Here is a 21,465-nt window from a genome sequence, read left to right as displayed (position 1 = left end):
TTTGTGCTATGAGATCTACCTGCTTGTCATTAGCAAGGGACTGCAGCATGCTGAATCACAAAAATTCCAGCATAAGTTTAAGCATTGTTTCATGACTGAGTCACCCATACTTCAAATGATTGAATATTTTCAGCCTTCCTTCAAAAAACTAGATATTGACACAACAACCTACTTACTTAGTTTATTTTTAGAAAAGGATTTAGGAGCAGGTGTTTGGCCTGGTGGTAGAACCTGGGTTGGTAACCTGGTTCCAGCCCTAGTCCTGGCCCCTGACTCTAGCTTCCTATTGAATGGTATCTTGGAAGGTGGCAGATGATGGCATAAGTGACTGAGTTTCTGCCACAAATCTGGGAGACCTGGATTCGGTCACCGGCTCCTGGCTTCAGCCCAGTCCAATTCCTGGTTGGTTCAGAAACCTGAGGAGTGGAGCAATGGATGTCAGTGCTCTCTGTCTGGCAGCATTTCTGTAGATTCAACCCTCTGTACTTCAAATAACTAATTTAAAAAAAGGAAGAAAAGATAAAAAACCTTTGGTTCACTAAAGCAGACTACTAGCTTGAAAGTTACTTCTCAGAATCCCGTAAGGATCTACTGTTGTAAGCCTAACCCAGTATTTAGAACAATCTGAGCTTTAAAACATCTTCCCCCAACATCTTCCCATTCTTGTTTCTCCCTCTCTTTATGTAAACAGGTTTCCCCATCCTCTGAGGTTCACTGAGGCAACACAGCAGTTGGAACAAACACAGAAAAAGAGGCACAACACAATTCTAAATTCATGACACATATGCTGATGTATTGCCACAAACCTGGATAGAGGCCAAATGCCAGTGACATTCTGAGGAGTTCTAGGACTCTGTTTTTAGGAAGGAGATGGCTTCTGTGTTAAACACTGTTTGAAATCTTGTCAAACAGGAAAATGAAATTGAGGCAGATGCTGATGCAATCAAGTCTGTGACACATGTTCAGATGATCAGCTACCTCAGTTGTTCCTGCTGCAAACTTGAAGCGTGGACTCAGTGTAAGGGAGAGTTTGTGCCAACTGGTTTGTGTGTTCATCTAGACATTCCTGACCAGAAAGCCCTTGTTCCTGAGGTCTTCCTCTCTCCCCTGGCTGGAGGGATCTGTAAACTTGAAAGACATAGCCCAGCTGACCTAGATGCTCATAACTCCACAGCACAGTCGCAGAGTCTGAGGCTGTGCCTTGAGGAACTCACAATGTAGTTGGGGAGGTGGGACACTAAAGGGAAGCTAACAGAAAATGAGTCAAATGCCTAATTCCAAGTGGGCAGTGCAAACAAGAATAACACAGAAGGAGTGATCAGTGTGGGCTAGCGAAGACTTCATGGAGCATCGATGCTGCACTTGGAGAGACTCAGCTTCAGATAAGATGGGGACAGGTGAGGCAGGTGGGTGTGAAGCACAGCAAGGAATGAGAGTGAACTATTCAGAAACAGGATGTATCTGTGTGCTCGGGTACACAGGTTCTATTGCAGACATACTCTTCTGTTTCCTTCCTTCTATTCTTTCTCCCCCCCTCCCATCCTTCCCCCGAATTCTCATGATTTCATGAGGTCAACAGGGAATTGTTTCAGTAAGAGTGATCACACTGAGGTTTGAATGGTTAACTGGCCTGCGTAGGGCCATATGCCAGGCAGGGGTTGAACTAGGACAAAAATTCCAGCCCTCCGACTTTGCCTGGGATCACCCTCATCTTTGCCACTTTGCCCGAGAATCCTCCCATTTTACAATTCTAAGTACTTTGGCTCTGGGTGCTGAGGTCATGTAAGGGAGAAATCAGAAGAAGCTTCCTAAGAGAGAGCCTGGGGCCAGATCTTAGAGGGCCAGCAGCCAGAAAATGAGTCAGGCAGCATGAATGTCATTTCTCTGATAGGTTGAGGCATCTTTGGGCCGACTCTGAGGTGAAAACAAACACCACAGATTTCTATTTATTTAAGTGCTTAAAACCGTTGTATGTGAAGCTGTGTGGGAGAGGTTGCCACAGAGGGAGGATCAGGTTCTGTTTGACTATTGTTTGAAATTCTTAATTATACACAAAGGGGAGGAGAAGATTAGAGGAGGCTTTAAGAACTCATAAAATTCTGTCATACTCTCTCTGGGCATGGATTTTAAGGATTCATAGCAAATTATGAGACCACAGAAATGGAGTTGATGCATAGGCTTGAAGGTCCACAGGCAAGTACTTGTTAATATCTGTTTCTGGGCAGATGTGCCTAGAAACATCTCCAAATCTACTCAAAACACAGATTTATCCTTCATTTGGAATGGGGAGTCTACAATCATGAACAGCAAAGCTCTGCCTCTTACCTTTGTTTTTACTGTTTTGTATACTCACTACTAATTTTATTTATTTCAAAATCTTGTGTTTATGAACAAAAAACAGCTAGGAAGTAAAACCTGAAATAGAATGCCTTAAAATACAACTCCAAGATCTTGGCTAACCATCAAAACCTGAAGAAATATTTTTAAAACCCACGTAGCTAACTAAAAACCAACCAACCAAACTCACCACCACGGCATATTTTCATTGCCATCTTGAATCTTTTCAAGGCTAAGTGTGAATCAATGAACGAATTTGGAAAATTTTATTATTTTTTCCCTTTGGGAAAACATGCTTTGAAAACAAACATTTCCTATTTACCATGCCCATCTGAACAGGCAAATAAATACAAAAATCAAAAATAAACTAGACCATGTCTGTTTAAAATAAGTAATAATGTGAAAGAGTAGCAATGTTTTTCTTAAAAACCCACTTCATTCCAGAAAACTTTTGTTAACATTCTATTCAAAAGCTGTTGAACACATTTTCAGGTCCTTGAGGGGAGAATATTTTGTCAATCATTGAGAATTCACAGAAGGGAAAGCCTATAGGCAGAGAAAAATAAACTGTAGGATCAAGCTTGGACCTGATTTCTTAAACATTTGCGAATAAAATATTTATAAGAGGTTAACAGGAAGGTGACTTTCCCTCTTAAAAAAATGCCAGGTTAATAGTCACAAACTTGAAAAACAAGATATAAGTTTAGATGGGTAGATAGGAAAGTGGTTTGGATGTGGTCAGGTACAAGAAATTGCATACAGAAAAGTGATACACAGAGCCTTGCTTTGGGCTCAGGGATGAGTCAACAAGGCATTAGACTCCATACATCAGCTTGGTGATCTGATTGAGGTCAAGAAGATTAATATAGACCTCACCATCATCAAAACAAAATTTCACATCCTCCCACCTACAGAGTGAATAGCACCATGCCCCCCAACCCCCACTCAATGGAGTGTACTACACAATTCTGGCTGGTTTCAGATCAGAAAAATCCAGTGAAACTAGAGAAAATTCAGAAAAGGACAGCCAAACTAAGGTAGTAAAAAAGCTTTTATATTAGGCTAGATGAAAAGCATGGAGCCATTCTCAAGCAGAATTTAAGAGCACCTCTAAAAAATAGTAGCATCTTTATGTTAGCCAAGATAACATAATATACTTCCTCATGTGGCTGGTGCCTAATGTATCTCAACTGCACGTTGTCTTTCTTTTTTAAGATTTATGGTTTTTTTTGTTGTTGTTGTTACAAAGTCAGATATACAGAGAGGAGGAGACAGAGAGGAAGATCTTCCGTCTGATGATTCACTCCCCAAGTGAGCAGCAACGGCCAGAGCTGAGCCAATCCGAATGCAGGAGCCCAGAGTTTCTTCCTGGTCTCCCACGTGGGTGCAGGGTCCCAAGGCTTTGGGCTATCCTCTGCTTCTTTCCCAGGCCACAAGCAGGGAACTGGATGGGTAGTGGAGCTGCCAGGATTAGAACTGGCGCCCATATGGGATCCTGGCGCATTCAAGGCGAGTACTTTAGCCACTAGGCCACCGCGCCAGGCCCTGCACTTTGTTTTTCATCCCACCAGAAATCAGAGATTACAAATGGAGGATTGAAACAAAGGGTGGTAGATGAAAAACCCCAGGTCTAAACTAAACAGAATGCTCTGCTAAGTACAAACCATATAGTTGAAGGGTTTCAACCTCTAAAAATGTCTGCCAGGAACTCTACAGAGGCCCATTGGGACAACGAATATCTTATATATGTGACAAATCGTTGCCCAAAAGATCCTGATAAAAACTGTCTTTGTGGTTACCTAGTAAAAGGTCTAAGTAAGTCACAGAACAGTCCTAGAGGTCAAGTCCTGGACTGGAGACACTTCCTCAACTCCAGAGAGTATGAAATAAAGTCAGTAATCCCTGAGTTAACTGATGCCTGCTTAGCCAATTAGGACAATGGGACTCAAAATGAGTGAAGAGGAGATAACAGTGTTTAAAACAATGATTACATGCCAAGTATTTATGCAATACACATAAGAGCCTTGCAAAATTAAGTATTCCTGCACAGAGTTCACAAGTGGTAAAATTGAGACACAGAGAAACTGGTAGAAAATTCTAAGCTGTATGGAGCATGAAAAGAAATGCAAGGGTGGGAGTGGGAGCACTTTCCAGATGGACTTTTTTTTGCCCCATTTGTGCAACACAATAATTGGTAGTTTATGTGTTAGTCACTACCAGCTGTCTGTTCCAGATCTCTTTGGACTCTGCCTCAATATGAAATTAAGACTGTAACATGTGTTTCTCTTCCCTGACCTCCAGCTGATCACTGCTCCCAAGGCAGAGAACAACATGTATGTCCAACAGCGTGATGAATACTTGGAAAGTTTCTGCAAGATGGCCACCAGAAAAATCTCCGTGATCACCATTTTCGGTCCTGTCAGCAACAGCACCATGAAAATCGACCACTTCCAGCTAGGTTCTGTTATATCTTTCAATTATATTAGTATTTTTCTCACATGAAAAAATGGAATGAATGTTTCTGGAGGGGTCATTGGAAAATCAAAAGGAACATTCGGGTGCCTAGAGGGATGTAGTAACACAGGTCTGTTGCCTATGTACTTGTACAGCCATGCCGAGATGGCTCTGGTTTTAGGATTTTTAGCACTTGGCTTACAAGGTCATTGGGTAGAGAAAAATGAAGTTGTACATGGGGCTTTCAAAAAATTTGTGGAAAAAAAAAAGAATTAAGTTTATTTCAAAAATTTCAAAATCCAGGACTAGTTTTTTTTCCATAGTATGTGTTTTCCATGAGCTTTCTGGAGAGTCTTCATACAGCAGAGTTCAACCAGGAAAGTAGTCAAACACTTTCTTCTGGGTCTTGGGTCTTTCTGTCTGAGCAATAGCATCGGGTCTTCCTCCAGACTTCATGCTGCAAGTGACTCAGCACAGCTGGGGACCTGCCATCCTTCAAAGTGCTTGGCTTTGTCCACACTGAGTAGGGAATTAACCAGAGCTGAGAGAGGCTGTTGGTTAGATGAAAAGTCACTGAAACTCTGAACTGCACCCAAGTCCTTTCAGAGAGCAGAGGAATGTGGCTGAATGTAGTTTTTTCACAATTTTTCTTATTACTGATGCATGTGGGACTCATGAGGGACACCGCTCAGTGATGAGTAGTTGCGATCTCACTTGTTGCAGTAATTATGGGAATGCTGCAAGGCTTACTGGGATTAGTTAAGAAGCTCCAAGTCTGACCCACCCAGGTTTTCTTTCTTTCTTTCTTTCATTTTTTAAAATAATTATTGCATCTCTAGGGCTTTATATCTTAAAAACATTTCTTTTAATGCCTTTTCTACTCTTGCTTCTGTTTTTATATAATGAAACTCCTTCAGCTTAATCCTTCATCTTCCAATATTTACAAATTCTGCATATTTTTTCATAAAATATATTTCATCAGAAAAATGTCTGAAAGAATGTAAAAGTATTTGTCATTCACACTTAAGTTTAATACATATAACACATTATCTCAGATACAATTAAACAATCATCATTAGGTCATGATGATGTCAACTCCATTTGAATGTGATTTGGCTTTTTAAAAATTTTTCCTTATTGTGGAAAATACTTAACAAAAAATGCACTTGCTAAACAAATCCATAAGTGCAAAATATTGTATGTTTAATTAAAGGCACATTGCTGTATAACAGGTCCCTACGATGTAGGCAGATATAAATTTTCAATTTTTTATTATCTGTATTTATTAGCTTACCTTCTCTTAAGTGGACTAGAAAGAAAAACTAGGTAGTATTCTTTCCAGGGTCCCATTATGCGACATCATGGGATGATGGTTGGCTTGTGGACATTTATCTCTGTGTTGTACATATGTTTGAGGGAGAAAACAACAAAAAAAGTGCTCTTAATCAAAGCAATAGCAATGATAACCATCCAAACAAATGACACAAAAGTTTTGGAGGCACACAAATTCAAATCCAGAGTCGCAACTTATTTGATGTACAACTTTGGACAATTTAATGCTTACGTTTTAGTCCAGAAGTTAATCACCTCTTCAAAGCAAGATCAACTTTAAGGGCAAACATAAAATCCTTGACAGCTGTAATGAAATCATCACCTCATTGCATAAGACTCTAACTAAGAAGGAAAAATTTGAGCATCAACAGAAAGAAGGAAAGTGCACTAAACCATCATGATCAAACTGCTGCCTGCATGCTGGAAGTATGTTAGCTGGAATACCTGGGGACTTCCCTGTAGGGGAACCCTCCCTATGCAAGTGCTTCATCAGAGCCCACCATCAGAGAGACTGAGTGAGTCAACCCAAGTATAGTGGTTACTTATTTCATGTAGTAAAACATTAAAGATACAAAATTCTTTTTTAAAATTAAATGTATTTACTTATGTTATGATACAGTTCCACAGGCTTTCAGATTTTTCTTATCCCTTCACAAACCCTCTCCCTTTTGCTCTTTTACACTATATCATTACAATAGTATATTCCTTCATAAACAGTCGTTAAGTTCATCACTCTGCTATTGAAGTGTATTCTGACATTGTAGATACAAGCAATGACAGAGAGTCCAGCATCCTATTGTCAAGATATATTTAACAATTTCATTGGGAGTCCATCTTTGATTTGGAAGTAGAGATGCATACTACATTGTATCTTCACAACTGGATATGGTAGTTTGTTTCTATTACAATTACTATCCAAATTACTATACTTTTCACCTTAAATGAAAAGCCATAAAATGAAATTAACAACAGGAAGAATAATAGAAAATTTACAACACCATAAAGTTAAATAACATGCTACTGAATGACTAATGTGTTGCTGAAGAAATGAAAAGGAAAATGAAAAGCCTTCATGAAGCAGATGATGCTACTGTGTGACCTATGAGTCAATGAGGAAATTAATAATAAAAAACCCAAACTTTTCTGAGTGAATGAAAATAAATACAAACTACCCAAACCCTGAAATGTATCACAAGCAGTACTGAAATAACTATTGAGCATATATTTTGTATGAAGGTTGCCTTATATTAGAATATATGATATTTGTCCTTTGGGATTAACTTGTTTCACTGAGCATAATGGTTTCTAGGTGGAACCATTTCATTGCAATTGGTAGAATTTCCTTCCTTTTAATGGCTGAGTAATATTCCATGGAGTAAATGTACCACAGTTTCTTTATCCATTCCTCTTTTGATGGGCGTCTTGGTTATTTCCATGCCTTTGCTGTTACACTGCTGTAAATGTAGGATTACACATCCCTTTCTCATATGCAGATTTTATTTCCTTTGGATATATTCCTACAAGTGGGATAGCTGGATCATATGGCAATTTTTAGTTCTCTTAGCAATCTCCATACTGACTTCCTTAGTGGTTGCACTAGCCTATATTCTCATCAACAGTTAAGGAGTATACCTTTCTCCCCATATCCACACCAGAATGTGTTGCTAGTAGAGTTCTGAATGTAGGTCAATCTCATTGGAGTTATGTGGAACCTCAACTTGATTTTTGTTTCATTTCCCTGATAGCTAAGGAGCCTGAACATTTTTCATATGTCTATTAACCATTTAAATTTATTCTTTTGAAAAGTGTTAATTTCCTTTGCTCATTTCTTCACAAAGTTGTTTGTATGCTGTTGCTGAGTTTCTGCTCTTTGCAAATCCTGGATATTAGTCACCTATAGGTTGTATATTGTGCAAATACTTTCTTCCGTTCCATTGGTTGCTTCTTCACTTTGTTGATCATCTCTTTGCTGTACAGAAGCTTCTCAGCTTGATGTAGTGTCATGTTTATTTTGGCTTTGACTGCCTGTGCTTTTGGTGACTTTTGTAAGAAGTCTTTTTCCAATACTTGTATCTTGGAGAGTGCTTCCTATGTTTTCCTTTAATAGTTTAATGGTTGCTAATGGCAAATGTAGGTCCTTGATCCATTTAGAGCTGATTTTTTTGTATAAGGTGACAGGTGTGGATATTGCTTCTTACTTTTGCAGGCTGCTATCCAATTGTCCTAACAGCATTTGTTGAAGAGACCAGACTTTTCATCTGGATTATTATTCATTCTCTTGTCAAAGATTAGTTGGCTGTACATGTGTGGACTCACTTCTGGGTTTTTTTCTTTTCCATTGATATTCTTTTCTGTTTCTGCACCAAACTGTTTTAATTACCACTGTCTTGTAGTGTGTCTTGAGGTCTAGAATTGTGATTCCTCCAGTTTGAACTCTATCCTTCAGGATAGCTTTGGTTCTTTATGGTCTTTTGTGTTTACAGACGAACTTTTGTAGAATCTTTTCTGTTTCTGAGAAGAATGTTGTTGGGATTTTGATTGGGATCACATTGAATTGGTGTATTACTTTTGGCATATGGACATTTTGATGATGTTGGTAAATTGTAGCAAATTTTGTCGCTAAACTAAATTGAAGTGCTGTATTATACTACTGAGCATTCCCAAAACTCAATATGAGCATGTATATGCGTAGATTCAGGAAATAACACTGCAGTTTATCTGTACTGTATTGTAAGTAGAAAATGCAGACTTGTAAGTAAAACTGTAAAACTGGTACATAAAGAAAAAAGACATAAGATATTTGGCTCAAGAAGATTTTTAGTAATTTGTTCTGGAGGGAAAGGCTTAAAGATGATCAGCCAAAAAACAGAGGTGACAATGTTGATGGAGGTGCAGTATGGAAAGTAGATGTGCTGATGTATTTTAGTTTTTTGGTGACAGACTCCTTAAGTTGGGTATCCATTGGTAAATATCTAAAGTAACTTTGCAACTGAGATAATCTGATCATTTCACAGGTCATGTGAAAATTAAATAAGAAAAATAGGTAACAGGCAATATTGATTGTGGTCATCATTATCACCATCTTCTGATCTGACAGTCTTTAATTGATTAATGACCTGTCACAGTTATCACCAATCAATTATAGAATTAGTTGTCTGTTAATTAAAGCATGCTATTACTTGAACTCTCACAGTGCCTCTTCAGGTAAGGCTCCATCAGTACTTTTGGTGATAGAGTGATGGCCAAGAGTTTAACACTATATTGCCATGTATTTGGTGATCAGGTGGGACTGAGCCATTTGTTCCTGCAGTTCATATGATAGCATGAGCCAGTGAACTCAGCCTCCAGATGTCTAGAAAGGAAGTAAGCATTTAATCCAGCACAGAGATTGGTGTTGGTTGGTGATGAAAATCCTCCTCCACCAACTGTTGCTATTGTCAAATGTGCTGCCCTCCAACTCTTCTTTATTTTTATTCCTTGTTTCAGAGAAATTTGGAAAAATCATTATGTCTTCCAACTCAATCTCTTTGCAGTTCTTTTTATAAGCATCTGGTATTGCCTTGGCAAACTTTTTGTATATTCCTATTGTTTTCTGGACATCTGGATTGAATATGCACTGTAAAGGGTCTGGGGTTCTGTTTTCTGCCTTCTTCGATATCAGGTTTTGTGCTTTGGGGATTTGTCTCACTGAGAGTCCGTTGGTACCTGATTTGAAGTGGGGAGGATACTTTGTTCCTTATCTGGTTCCTGGATGGCCTTTCTCTCCTTGGGTTATGTCCCAGGTTACCCTTATGGGAAAGGCTGTAGAACTTTCAGCCAAGACTGGGAGTCAGCCATGGGAAAATAAGAATTGGCATGAGCTGTGGTTTCAGTGAACCCAGCCCAGCCTTGACCAATTTTCAGCTGGAAATCTATCAGATGGCCCTGCTTCTGCTTGAAAATAAATCAAGCACTGTTTACTCCTCCAGACTTTTGCTGGGCCTTGAAAGCAAAGGCCCACATTCAACTGCAGTGTGAACTGCATGTAGCAGCTGGTACATCATGCTAATTGTGTTTGGACCATTAGGGATGGACCTCCAAACAGAAAGAAGCTTACATTGAGATTTTAGATGATTGTCTCAAGACAGCTACTGATGCTTGAGCAGATTCCAATGCCTATCTGCTTTTTGCCAAAGCAGAGTAGATTATTTATGTGAGTTTAAAGTGACCTAACCGATAAAGGCATTCTTTACAGCTAATGATATTTAATGCCAATCTGGTTTAGGAATATGGTAAGCCTGTTAAGTGGACGGATTTCACAGTTCATCAAATAGAAAGAACTTTGCTAGATAAAGGTACTTTATTGCGGAATAAGAGAAATACAGCGGAGGAACACAAAAAGCAGGTTTCTTTTTCAGCAAAATATAGTGTAAAAAATTTTAACTCTGGTATCTGAATATTAAATGTTAAGGGCTACACACATAGTGAGAAGGAAGTTCTTTAAGAGGTGCTTTTGAAAGAAGAGTTTAGGAGTAATAGGTAAGGGGCTGGGATGGTGGCTTATCAGGTTATTCCTATACCTGTGGCACTCACATCTGGTTGCAAAGTGTTCTGGTTATTCCTCCAGGGAGGAACCATCCTCCCTGTTTACAGCCTGGGAAAGTAGCAGAGGTTTGTCAGGTTATTGGGTATCTGTACCCACGTGGGAGACCTGGAAGAAGCTCCTGGCTCCTGGTTTTGGATTAATTTAGCTCTGTTGTGACCATTTGGGGAGTGATCTAGCAGATGAAGATCTCTCTCCCTCTCTGTGTCCCTCCTTCTCTCTCTCTAAAATCTGCTTTCAAGCAAAAATAAATAAACCTTATTAAAAAAAAAGGGGTAAAAATAAAAAAAGAAAATAATAAAGTTGATGGCAGTAAAATAAAACAACGCTTTGATTCCCTAATTATTAATAAGAAATCATAAGGGAATTTTAAAAGATAGTTTTCATAAATGAAAATGATAGAATTTAAGCCAACCCTGTTCTTTTGTGGTCCTGTTGAAGAGACTTTTCCTCAACAGAGATGCTTTACAACCATCAGGATCCTTAACAATCCAGAAACATCATGTTCCATCCATGGCAGTGCTGAAAAATGCATCCTTTGTCCCCTACCTCTCCTTTACTCAATGGTAAAGGTTCCTGGTAGCTGCCTCCTCTACTCTGTGCCACCCTAAAAGGGAGGAGAGATTTAATGATTGCTCAGATTTCTCTGCACTTGCCAGAACTGTTGAGCCTTCACCAATCAAAGGCTAGGGATTCTGTCTCTGATTTGTCTAGTCATCATCTTCTGCTGCCTCCAACATCAAGCCTATCAGTTTCAAGAACAACACTTGATGAGTAAGGAATGAAAAGAACACATGAGTCAAAGGTACAAAACTAGTGTATGAAGGATGAAGGAGGGATAAGCTCTTCCAGTGGCAAGAGAAAATACTGCAAATATTGGAGAATGTTGAGAAACAGGTTGATTTAGTTGAGAACCTTGAAACACGAGTGATTTATGACTCTACCAAGGTATTTTTAATCTAATTTTCAAAACACTGATAATTTGGATTCTGAAATTGAAGTGATATACAGAGATATTCAGACAAGTTTAAACCCATTCCTGATCTTTTTATTTTGCTATTCCATGTCCTCCATAGGTTATCATTTTTATGATTTTTTGCTTATTCATGCAGTGCTTCTGTATGCATAAGGAGATAAATATAAATGCCTATATTCATCTTCCTTCTGAAAATTACAGCACATTATATATAATATTCCATAGCTTGCCTTTTCACTTATTTTCTTATGAGTATAGAGTACTCTTATTCTTTATTAAGAGTAAAGATTCTACTATAACATTCTACTATAGTGTGTTTAACAAGCTTGCTGATGAATTCTTCAATTATTTTAACTGTCTTGTTAAATACATGCATCTAGCACACATAATATCGAATGATATGTAATCAAAATGATTAGTTGTGAAGTTGCAGGTGGATCTTTATAACAAATTCCAAGAAGTACAATTTTCTAGTCTACTAAGAAGTATATCCATTTTTGGTGGATACTGCCAGATTCTTCCTACATGGAAACAGAATTATTTTGCAACTTTACCAACAATGTTGAAGAGCATCTACTTCCCCAAGCTTTTCCAACTAAAGAATGAGATTAAATTTTTTAATATCCATCACTAATGAGTTATTTGAAAAAGTATCAGTATAGGATCAACATAAGACAGTGTTGGTCTGTAAGGTTTACTACTTTATTAAAAGCTAGAGTGAAAGAGAAAGAGAAGAAGAGACACAGAGAAAAAGAGAAAGAGAGACTCTTTCATTTGCTGGTTGTTTATTTATTTATTTATTTATTTTTATTGAACAGTCAGATACACAGAAAGGATGAGACAGAGAGGAAGATCTTCCATCAGTTGATTCACTCCCCAGGTGACCACAACAGCCAGAGCTGAGCTGATCTGAAACCAGGAACCTGGAGCTTCTTCTGGATCTCCTACATGGATGCAGGGTCCCAAGGCTTTGGGCTGTCCTCGACTGCTTTCCCAAGCCACAAGCAGGGAGCTGGATGGGAAGTGGAGCTGCTAGAATTAGAACCAGCACCATAGAGGATCCTGGCACAAATAAGGCATAAGACTTTAGCTGCTAGGCTGTCGCGTGGGTCCCTGCTGGTTCATTTTTAAAATGTCTGCAATAGCTAGAACTAGGCCAGGCTGAAATCAGGAGAGAAAAATTCCACTCAGGTCTCGTCTGTGGGGACAGGAACACGAAAACTTGGGCCATCATCTGCCCTCTTCCCATGCTCATTAGCAGGAAATTGGGTCAGAAGTGGAAGCCAGACTCTGCCCCAACCATTCTATTTTGGCAATGAGAGTCCCAGATTAACTTAATGAGCTACAATATAATGTCCATCCCTGCATTTTTTTAATTGAGTATGATTGAACACTGTTTCATGTAATTAAGGAACATTCTATTTTATTTTTCTTTGCTCATGTTTTCCTTAGCTTGTTGACTTTTTAAAAAGATTTTTATTGGAAAGTCAGATGTACAGAGAGGAGGAGACAGAGAAGATCTTCCATCTGCTGATTCACTCCCCAAGTGGCTGCAAGTTCCAAAGCTGTGCTGATCCAAAACTAGGAGCTTCCTCTGAGTCTCCTATGCTGGTGCACAGTCTCAGGGCCTTTGGCTGTCCTCGACTACCTTCCCAGGCACAAGCAGGGAGCTGGATGGGAAGCTGGGCTTCCGGGACATGAACCATTTGGGACATGAACAAGCCCGTATGGGATCCCTGCATGTGCAAGGTGAGGACATTAGCCACTAGGCTACTGAGTTGGCCCCAGGTTGTTGATCTTTTTCATCTCACTGTATAAACTCCGTATAAACTAGATTTTAAACAAAATTCAAGCTCTCAGCTCCCCTCCAAATTCCAAGATAATGACTCTTTATTTCAGGTATAGTGATCCAGGAATCCATATTTTTAGAGGATGACTTTGATTTACAGCCATCTTTAATCCAGAACAGAGATTGTGTATGGGATAGGAAAAGAGGGCGATAGGAAAAGAGGAGGCTAGAAATGTAGTTGGGTTCCCAGTTTTAGAAAATTCAAGTTCCAGAACCAAGATTCAAGCTTCATTTGGTATGGATAACATCAGGGATGTGAAAATTAATAACTGCAATGAAATGTCACTCACCTCTGTCAGAATGGCTAAAATCCAGCAGAGTAGCAGATGGCAGTGAGGACATGGAGAAATGGCAACACATTTACTGTTGCTGGGAGTGTAAATTAGTGAAGCCACTGTGGAAAATAGTATGAAAATCAGTTTTACAAACATAGAAGTAGATTTGCCATATGATTCATCAATTTCATTAGTAGATATACACCCAAAAGACATGAATGTATTGTATCAAGATTACCTGCACCACCAAATATATCATTCTTCATTATAATCAAAATTTTGAATAAACCAAGTTCTCTATTATCAAATGAATGAATAAATAAAATGTGGTATAAACACACAATAAAATATTATTCAGGAATTTTTAAAAAAGTTAAATTCTACCGCTTGTTTCAAAATGGATTAAATTGGAGGACCTAAGGCTGAGTGAAATAAGCTTAATATGGAAACAAAAATACTACATATTCCTCCTTATATGTAGGAGCTAAAAATTAAGAAAAAAAAGAAGAAGAAATAAAAACATTAAATTTTATTTGAATGTATAAGATTTGGGTAGGTAGTCTTTAGGACAGGAAAGCATCTCAGCGGGATCCATTCTTCAGAGATAAGTTTTGGCAGAAATCAAGTGAGAGTCTCAGCCTTGTTATCAGAAATGACCAGGTTAGTTCCAATTGTCATCGAACCCATTCTCTCACCCAGTCTTGGGGAATGGTAGGTAGGAAAATGAAAACACAACTTTTTGAGCATGATAGATTTTTTTTTCCTTAAAAAAACTTGCTATTATGTCTTTTTAAGAGAACTAAGTCATAAAAATCCACATTTAGGAAATAAATATACACGATGAGTTTTTCATATTACACTTCTGCTGGCTGTGTTATAGATCAAAGGAAAGTAATATGGAATCTAAGATGAGTTTTCTGCCAAGAGTCCCTCGTTCTCTTTATCCTTACCACTCTCTTCTCATGTAGTGTATGCTTTTTAAAGGTTTCTTTACTTTCATTTGAAAGGCAGATTTTACAGAAGTAAAGATAGAGAAAGAGAAGTCTTTTACCCACTTGTTCACATCCCAAATGGCCGCAATGGCCAGTGTTCAGCAAGTCAAAAGTCAGTAGCCTGGAACTCCTATGGTTCTCCCATGTAAAGTCAGGAGCCCAAGGACTTAAAGCCATCCTCTGCTGCTTTCCCAGGTCATAAACAGGATGCTGGCTTGGAACTGGAGCAGCTGGGGTGTGAACTGATGCCTATATGGGATGCTAGGGCTACAGAAAGCAAATTAGTGTGCTATGCCACTGTTCTGGATCCATGTTGTGTCTTTCTTGAAGGAGAATTTTTCACAATTACCGTATCTTGATTGAGTGTCTATTGTACCAAGCCATAAAGCTTTAAATGGTGTCTAGGACTTGGTCTTCATTATTGAGTTATGCATATCTAATGGCAAAAATAGACTTAAAAGCAGTGGCTTCAATGCAAGGTGATAAGCATTATTAATGAAGAATATAAAAGTGTTACAAGTACATAGCTGATATAGTTTACTACAAATACGATACTTTGCATTCTCAGACACAGAAACACGGCTTGTTCGTGTTCAGTAGGAGAGTCTGCCAGAGACCTCTGAGAGGAAAAGGCAGCTGAAGAAAGGGTGCCTTCAGGTGTACCTTCCTCAAAATCTTGCTGGGAGGGGATGCCTATGGAGTTCAGTTCCTCCCATCCTAGTTAAATCCAGTACTGACCATATCGTTCATTGCTTTTTGTTGGCTGAAATATTTCAGAAACCATTTTGTGAAAGTGAGAAGCAAAGCCAAGAAATTGTTTCCTTGTAATTTACTAGTAAAGTTTGGCTTGAATTTTAGTCCTAGGTCTTGTCTACCTTCAGATGAGAGGCTCTTTGGTGTAGTAGAGTGTTGGACAGGTGGGAAGTAAGGTTACCATACTATTCACTGTATGATGAACTAACTACATAAACTTCAAGCAAATCTCTCTTCTTCCTAGGGTCTATTATAGACTGGATTCTCTGGGATTCAGTTTGAGACTCTGAGTTTTGTATTCTGCAGATTGATGTTCTTGTCATATTTTCAGGAACAAAACATGAGTTATGCAGGATACAAGACTGGAGGAGGATTTGAACTACAAGGTGGACAACTTTGGTATCTGTCTCCTCCTTGCATTGCCTCAACTGTTGAGTATGAGCTATCCTCCCATAGGGGAATGGCTTAGGGAAGCAGCAGCTGTCTTCTAAGGAGAAAAAAATCTCAGAAAGGGATACAATGGCAGATATTCAAAGCAATCATAGTTCTGAAGATAGAGCACCACAATGTCCACTGCACTTTGTAGTTTTATTGTCAATGGCATGACTGAATTGTACCAGTTGAAGTCTATCAGGTAACTATTGCCACAAGAAGCCTTTGTAGCAAAGACTCACAAGTATCAGTGGTATGTAATAAGTATGAATGCATTACAAGTTATTTCAGTTCAGCTGATCATGCTAAATAGATTGTTTGCTCATACATCTCTGGTCAGTTACACATTGCCAAGGTGGTTCTGCTGATCTTGGCAGTGTTTATACCAATACTGAGGTTCAACCGACTGCCAGCCATGTGGGATTACTTTGACTGGGATGAGACCAGTGCAAGTAGGCTTGACTTGTCCTCCAGCAGGGTCTTGTGGACATGTTGTCATGACAATAGTAGAGACAAAAATAATCCAAATATGTGGGCTTATTTCTAGCCTCTGTGTCACATGTGCTCCATTGAACAAAGTGAGCCATTAGGTAAGCTAAGAAGAGAAATGTGGGACAGCTCAGCTGTGTCACCGCTGTAGGGAGGGAAGAAGAGTTAGGTCCATTTAAAAAATCTGCTACAATCTCTGACTGTCATCAAAACCCCTCAGTGGTTTTAGTGAGTTTGTTCTTTAGGTAAATGCAAATAGTGGAATTTTGGTTTTCTGTCCTAGTTACACATCTTTAAATTTAACACCTATTAAAGACCTACAAAAGACAATGATGATTTTTTATTTTTGATTAAACAGAAGCAAAAATGAACGTATGTTAGGAATTAAAGTTGTAATTTTTAGATGCAAGATGAATTATGCTTTTAAAGCCCTAGAATCAGACATTCATTGCTAAAGGCCTTTTTTTTTTAGAAATAAGGATTTTTTTAAAAATGGTTTTATTTATCATTATTATTCACAAAGTAAAGTATATTCCTTGGTAAGTTTGAATAATCAAGACATGTAAAGTAAACAGTGAAAGTCTCTGCCTCACTTCTACCCACTCCCATCTCACTCCCCAAAGGCAAGTCTTGTTCAACCACATTTCTTTCTGGACCTTTTGTTGTATGTGCTCCCATATGTAGGGTTTTTTTTTTTTTTTTTGGCCTCATTTCTTTTTAAATCAATCATAAAGTCACACTTCCTATTTTATCTTGCAACTTGCTCTATAAGAGTTCTTTTAACTTGATTTATATGTTGTTAATGACAACAAAAATGAACACTTGAGAAAATAGTTTTGGAGCCAGTATCATGTGTAATAGGTGAAGCCACTGCCTGTGGCATTGGCTTCCCATGTGCGTGCATGTTTAGCTTCCACTTCTCCACTTCCAATCTGAAACCCTCTTGATGACCTGGGAAAAGCTGCAGAGGATGGCCCAAGTGCTTGGGCCCCTGCCACCCCTGTTGGAGATCCAAGTGAAACTCCTGGCTCTTGGCTTCAACCTGACTCAGCCTGATTCAACCTGGACCATTGTTGCCAGTAAATGAAAAATTCTCTCTCTCTCTCTCATCCCTTGTCTCTCTTTATAACTGCCTTTTAAGTATAAAATAAATAGATCTGTTTTTGTTTAATGTGGGGGTAGAGTTGGTATTGTGATAGAGCAGGTGCAGCCTCTGCCTACTATGCCAGCATCCCACATGGGAGCTGGTTCAAATCCCCATGGCTGCACTTCTGATCCAGCTCTCTGCTAATGTGCCTGGAAAGTAGCAGAAGATGGATGCCTGGGCCCTGACACCTATATGGTGATCCAGAAGACGTTCTAGGCTCCTAGCGTTGGCCTGGCCTAACCAGGGCCCTTGTGACCATTTGGGGAGTGAACCAGTGGATAAAAGTCCTCTCTCTCTCTCTGAGTTTCTTCATCTCTCTCTCTGTCACCCTTCAAATGCATAAAAAAGTACATCTTTTAAAGAATTATATGTATGTAGCAAATAATTCTTCGATTTGTTGTGGAGAAATAAAATTCCTGGTTTAAATACTTTCAACAAACCTAATCAAAGTAATAGTTAAGTGATTATATCCCTCTTTTAGCTATAAGAGTGATGGTTTATGATTCAAAACCTATAACCTGTTATTTGCAAATTGCAGTTGTTTCTACTATTATACTGTAATGCTACTCGCCAGGTGGTAATGTGACAATAGCTGATAGAAGATCTTCACTAATATTCCTGTTATCACATAGTTAGCTAACTCTGATAGCCTGCATTTCTTTTTAATATATGAGATATTTTGCATTTACTGAGACCAGAACTAAGTTCTATCCTAATGAGGAGGAACAGACATGAGTTTCAGCTTTGGACTGTGATCATGGAAATGAGACCTGGTAAAAAGAGCCTGGATTTTGTTCCCTGGTGGCTTAGGGTGAAGACTCTTTCTGGGTGAGTTGCTTCTTCCATGATGACTCGGCAGCCACCACTCCCTCACGTCACCTCGTGATTCCATGTGAACAGGTTGGGTAGGCATGGGGCTCTGATTAATTTCTGAAGAAAGTCTTTCAAAGCCAGTAATTTGTTCGGCTCTACATTTTGTTCAAACACAGTGTGAATCAAATATTTAAAACTCATGAAGGCATCCGCCCATTCACTTCGCACTGGTTTCTGTCTTATCACACCCATATTTACTCATATTGCATTTATTTCAGATAATGAAAAGCCTATGCGTGTGGTGGATGATGAGGACTTGGTAGACCAGCACCTTATCAGTGACCTAAGGAAAGAGTATGGAATGACCTACAATGACTTCTTTATGGTGTTGACAGATGTGGATCTAAGAGTCAAGGTATAGTTTCTTATTTTGGATAATAAAGGGCCAATTGCTAGAAGCGCAATTCTGAATTTCTTTTGTCAAAGAGTCCATTAAATACACAATTACACACAGACTGTTTCATAAGTGGGAAGGCTCTGAAATAGCCCAACTATTTCATAATGTCTCATGAGTCTGCACACACTAATGTGTCCAGAAAAGACTGGATTGTAACTGACCTCCCATGTCCCAGCTAGTTGACTCCTGCTAAATTTTTCTTTAATATGCATGCTGCACATTTCTTATTTACTTGTAGAATAGCCATGGTGTGCCAGGCCTTGAGTATGAAGGGGAAGAATGATCTTCACTGTCAAGAATTCCACTCTAAGATACTTCATGAAGCGCTTGCAAAATGTGTATTGTGAAAAAAACCCCAACAACATAGAATCTAGTGCTTCTAGATAGATACAAACTTATCTTTTAACTCCGTTTTCACAAAAATTTTTGTTGTATTTAGTTTAAGCCTATGTTGAATTTTTCTTCTTGGCTCAATATGGATAAGCCTATAGAGTTTGACAGCAACTTTTTTTTTTATTATGCTCACATATAGAGGTTCTGGATCTTGAAAAAATGTGCCATATTAGCATTATAACAAAAATATTTAATCTTGTTGAGTATTTATCTTATGCCATACACCAATACAGTGCTTTGTAATTCTTTTTTCAAAATTCTAAACTACAGCATTGCTTTTGTTTCAAAGAGAGAAAAGTAGTAGAGAGGAGGCAGCATGGTTAAATAACTCACTCAAATTTGTCCAGGCAATACTGGGCTTCATACCCCCAGAGGCTGACTCCAGAACCTGCATCTTAACCATTCTGTCTGTTGAATGTATGCCATACTTATATGAAAGAAGAGGTTGCAGGGCTGTCATAATTGCTGACTCAAATTGCAGCTTTGTTCTGAATCTGGAGATACATCATTTCACAAATTCATTTTGCACGTGTATTGCCATGGCTGTGATGTGAGAGGTTGGACTGGATGATCCCTCGGGTCCTTCTGTGACTTGCTAAATTCTTCTGAGGCACAGTTCCAAGCCATGTCAAGACTGCTCTTTGGATGATGCTAGCAATGCCCAGCCAGCCCCCAAATCCTTCTTTGGTTGCTCTTGGAAGTCCAAACAACAATAATTCAGAAAATTGAATTTAATTGTTTTTAAGCTGGACCCCTAGTTGTTTCTGAGACTATGTCAGCATTGTCTGTAAGTGATGTTCACCTAATAGAGGAATCCCTGGGACCAGAAGATGGATTAACCTTAATGCCCAGGTCATGTACTCCAATCAGTAAAAATCTGAAGAAATCTGTTGTATGGCTAAGAGCCCCAGAAATGGAACAAGCATTTGCTTGGGGGCCCAACATGAAATGTGTATAACTTAGGTAGAATCTTAACTCATGTCTATAAAAGCTTTCTGTTCTTTCTTAAATAGCAATACTATGAGGTGCCAATAGCAATGAAGTCTGTGTTTGATCTGATTGATACTTTCCAATCTCGAATCAAAGATATGGAGAAACAGAAGAAGGAGGGCATTGTTTGCAAGGATGACAAGAAGCAGTCTCTGGAGAACTTCCTATCCAGGTACATTTACCTTTACAGTTCTTGAAGACACAGGCATCAATGTGTGTGAGTAAAGTAACGGAAATACCAAAGAAACACATAGCCACACTTGTGTCTACAGAGTGACAGGGGTACGACAGGGGTACAATTCACTTCCCTCCCTTCCCTATCCTTCCCCAGATCTCTGATGGAAATTCCTCAGGGACTTAGGAGCTGAAGAGCTGCAGAAATCTACTAAAAAAAAAAATTCAGAGGCGTCAGTGTAAGCACCACCCTAACCACCATGCTGCTGGCCAATAGGCTCCAGAAATACAAGTTCAATGTTATATATTTATATAGAGAGATAGATGTTTACCCATGTCTGTAAAGGCATGTTTTCCATAAATGAATCACAGCATCAGGAATTACATGATGAGTAAGTGGATAATCTGAATTCCCATTGTTCAGGAGATTTGGGTGCTTTAGGACATAACATCATAAGATGGGAAGAGCATAGGACTTGTTATTCAGCTGTTTCTGATCTGCAACTTACTGACTATGTTGACTCTGCACTGCTCAGTCACTCACCCCAAAAATGAAAATAATAACAAGGACTCCTACCTTTATGCCAGAGTTGTCTTGGTAACTTTATACAGCTGTGTTTATTTGAGAGACACACAAGAGTGACAAGGAGAATGACAGGTAGCTACCTCTTTTTTACTGGATTGCTCCCAAGATGCTCACAATGGCTAGGGGCCAGGGCAGGGCTGAAGACCTGAGCCAGGAACACATGCATGGCTGGGGCCCAATTACTTGAGCTATCATTGCTATCCTCCAGGGTCTGCATTAGGAAGCTAAAATCAAGAGCAGGAGGTGTGTACTCTGATAGGGGATACAGGCATCCTAACAAAATGTCTTAACCACTGGTCCAAATATTCATCCCTATGACCACTTCTCAGTATTCGTCTCCATACCAAGTACTCCAACTTCACTCCTTGGTTAAATCTTCACAATAACCCTCTATCTGAATGTAGTAACTATCGTCAGATTGCAGGAGGGATGTG

At 39.0% G+C, this 21,465-nt stretch overlaps 1 protein-coding gene across 2 annotated transcripts in view; it reads left to right on the top strand.

Annotated features, from left to right (window-relative positions):
• CCDC80 (coiled-coil domain containing 80) overlaps positions 1-21,465 on the top strand; it is a 37,388-nt gene that overhangs the window by 6,752 nt on the left and 9,171 nt on the right. For both annotated transcript variants that reach the window (XM_058661885.1, XM_058661886.1), the window contains 3 exons: positions 4,639-4,795; positions 18,710-18,846; positions 20,295-20,443. In XM_058661885.1, coding sequence (XP_058517868.1) covers positions 4,639-4,795; positions 18,710-18,846; positions 20,295-20,443 — 443 coding nt within the window. The remainder of the gene's footprint in view (positions 1-4,638; positions 4,796-18,709; positions 18,847-20,294; positions 20,444-21,465) is intronic.

This window comes from Ochotona princeps, chromosome 3 (genome assembly GCF_030435755.1).
Source record: "Ochotona princeps isolate mOchPri1 chromosome 3, mOchPri1.hap1, whole genome shotgun sequence".
Taxonomy (NCBI): domain Eukaryota; kingdom Metazoa; phylum Chordata; class Mammalia; order Lagomorpha; family Ochotonidae; genus Ochotona; species Ochotona princeps.
The sequence above is the reverse complement of the archived record's forward strand: the minus strand, read 5'-3'. Positions and strand labels throughout refer to the sequence as shown.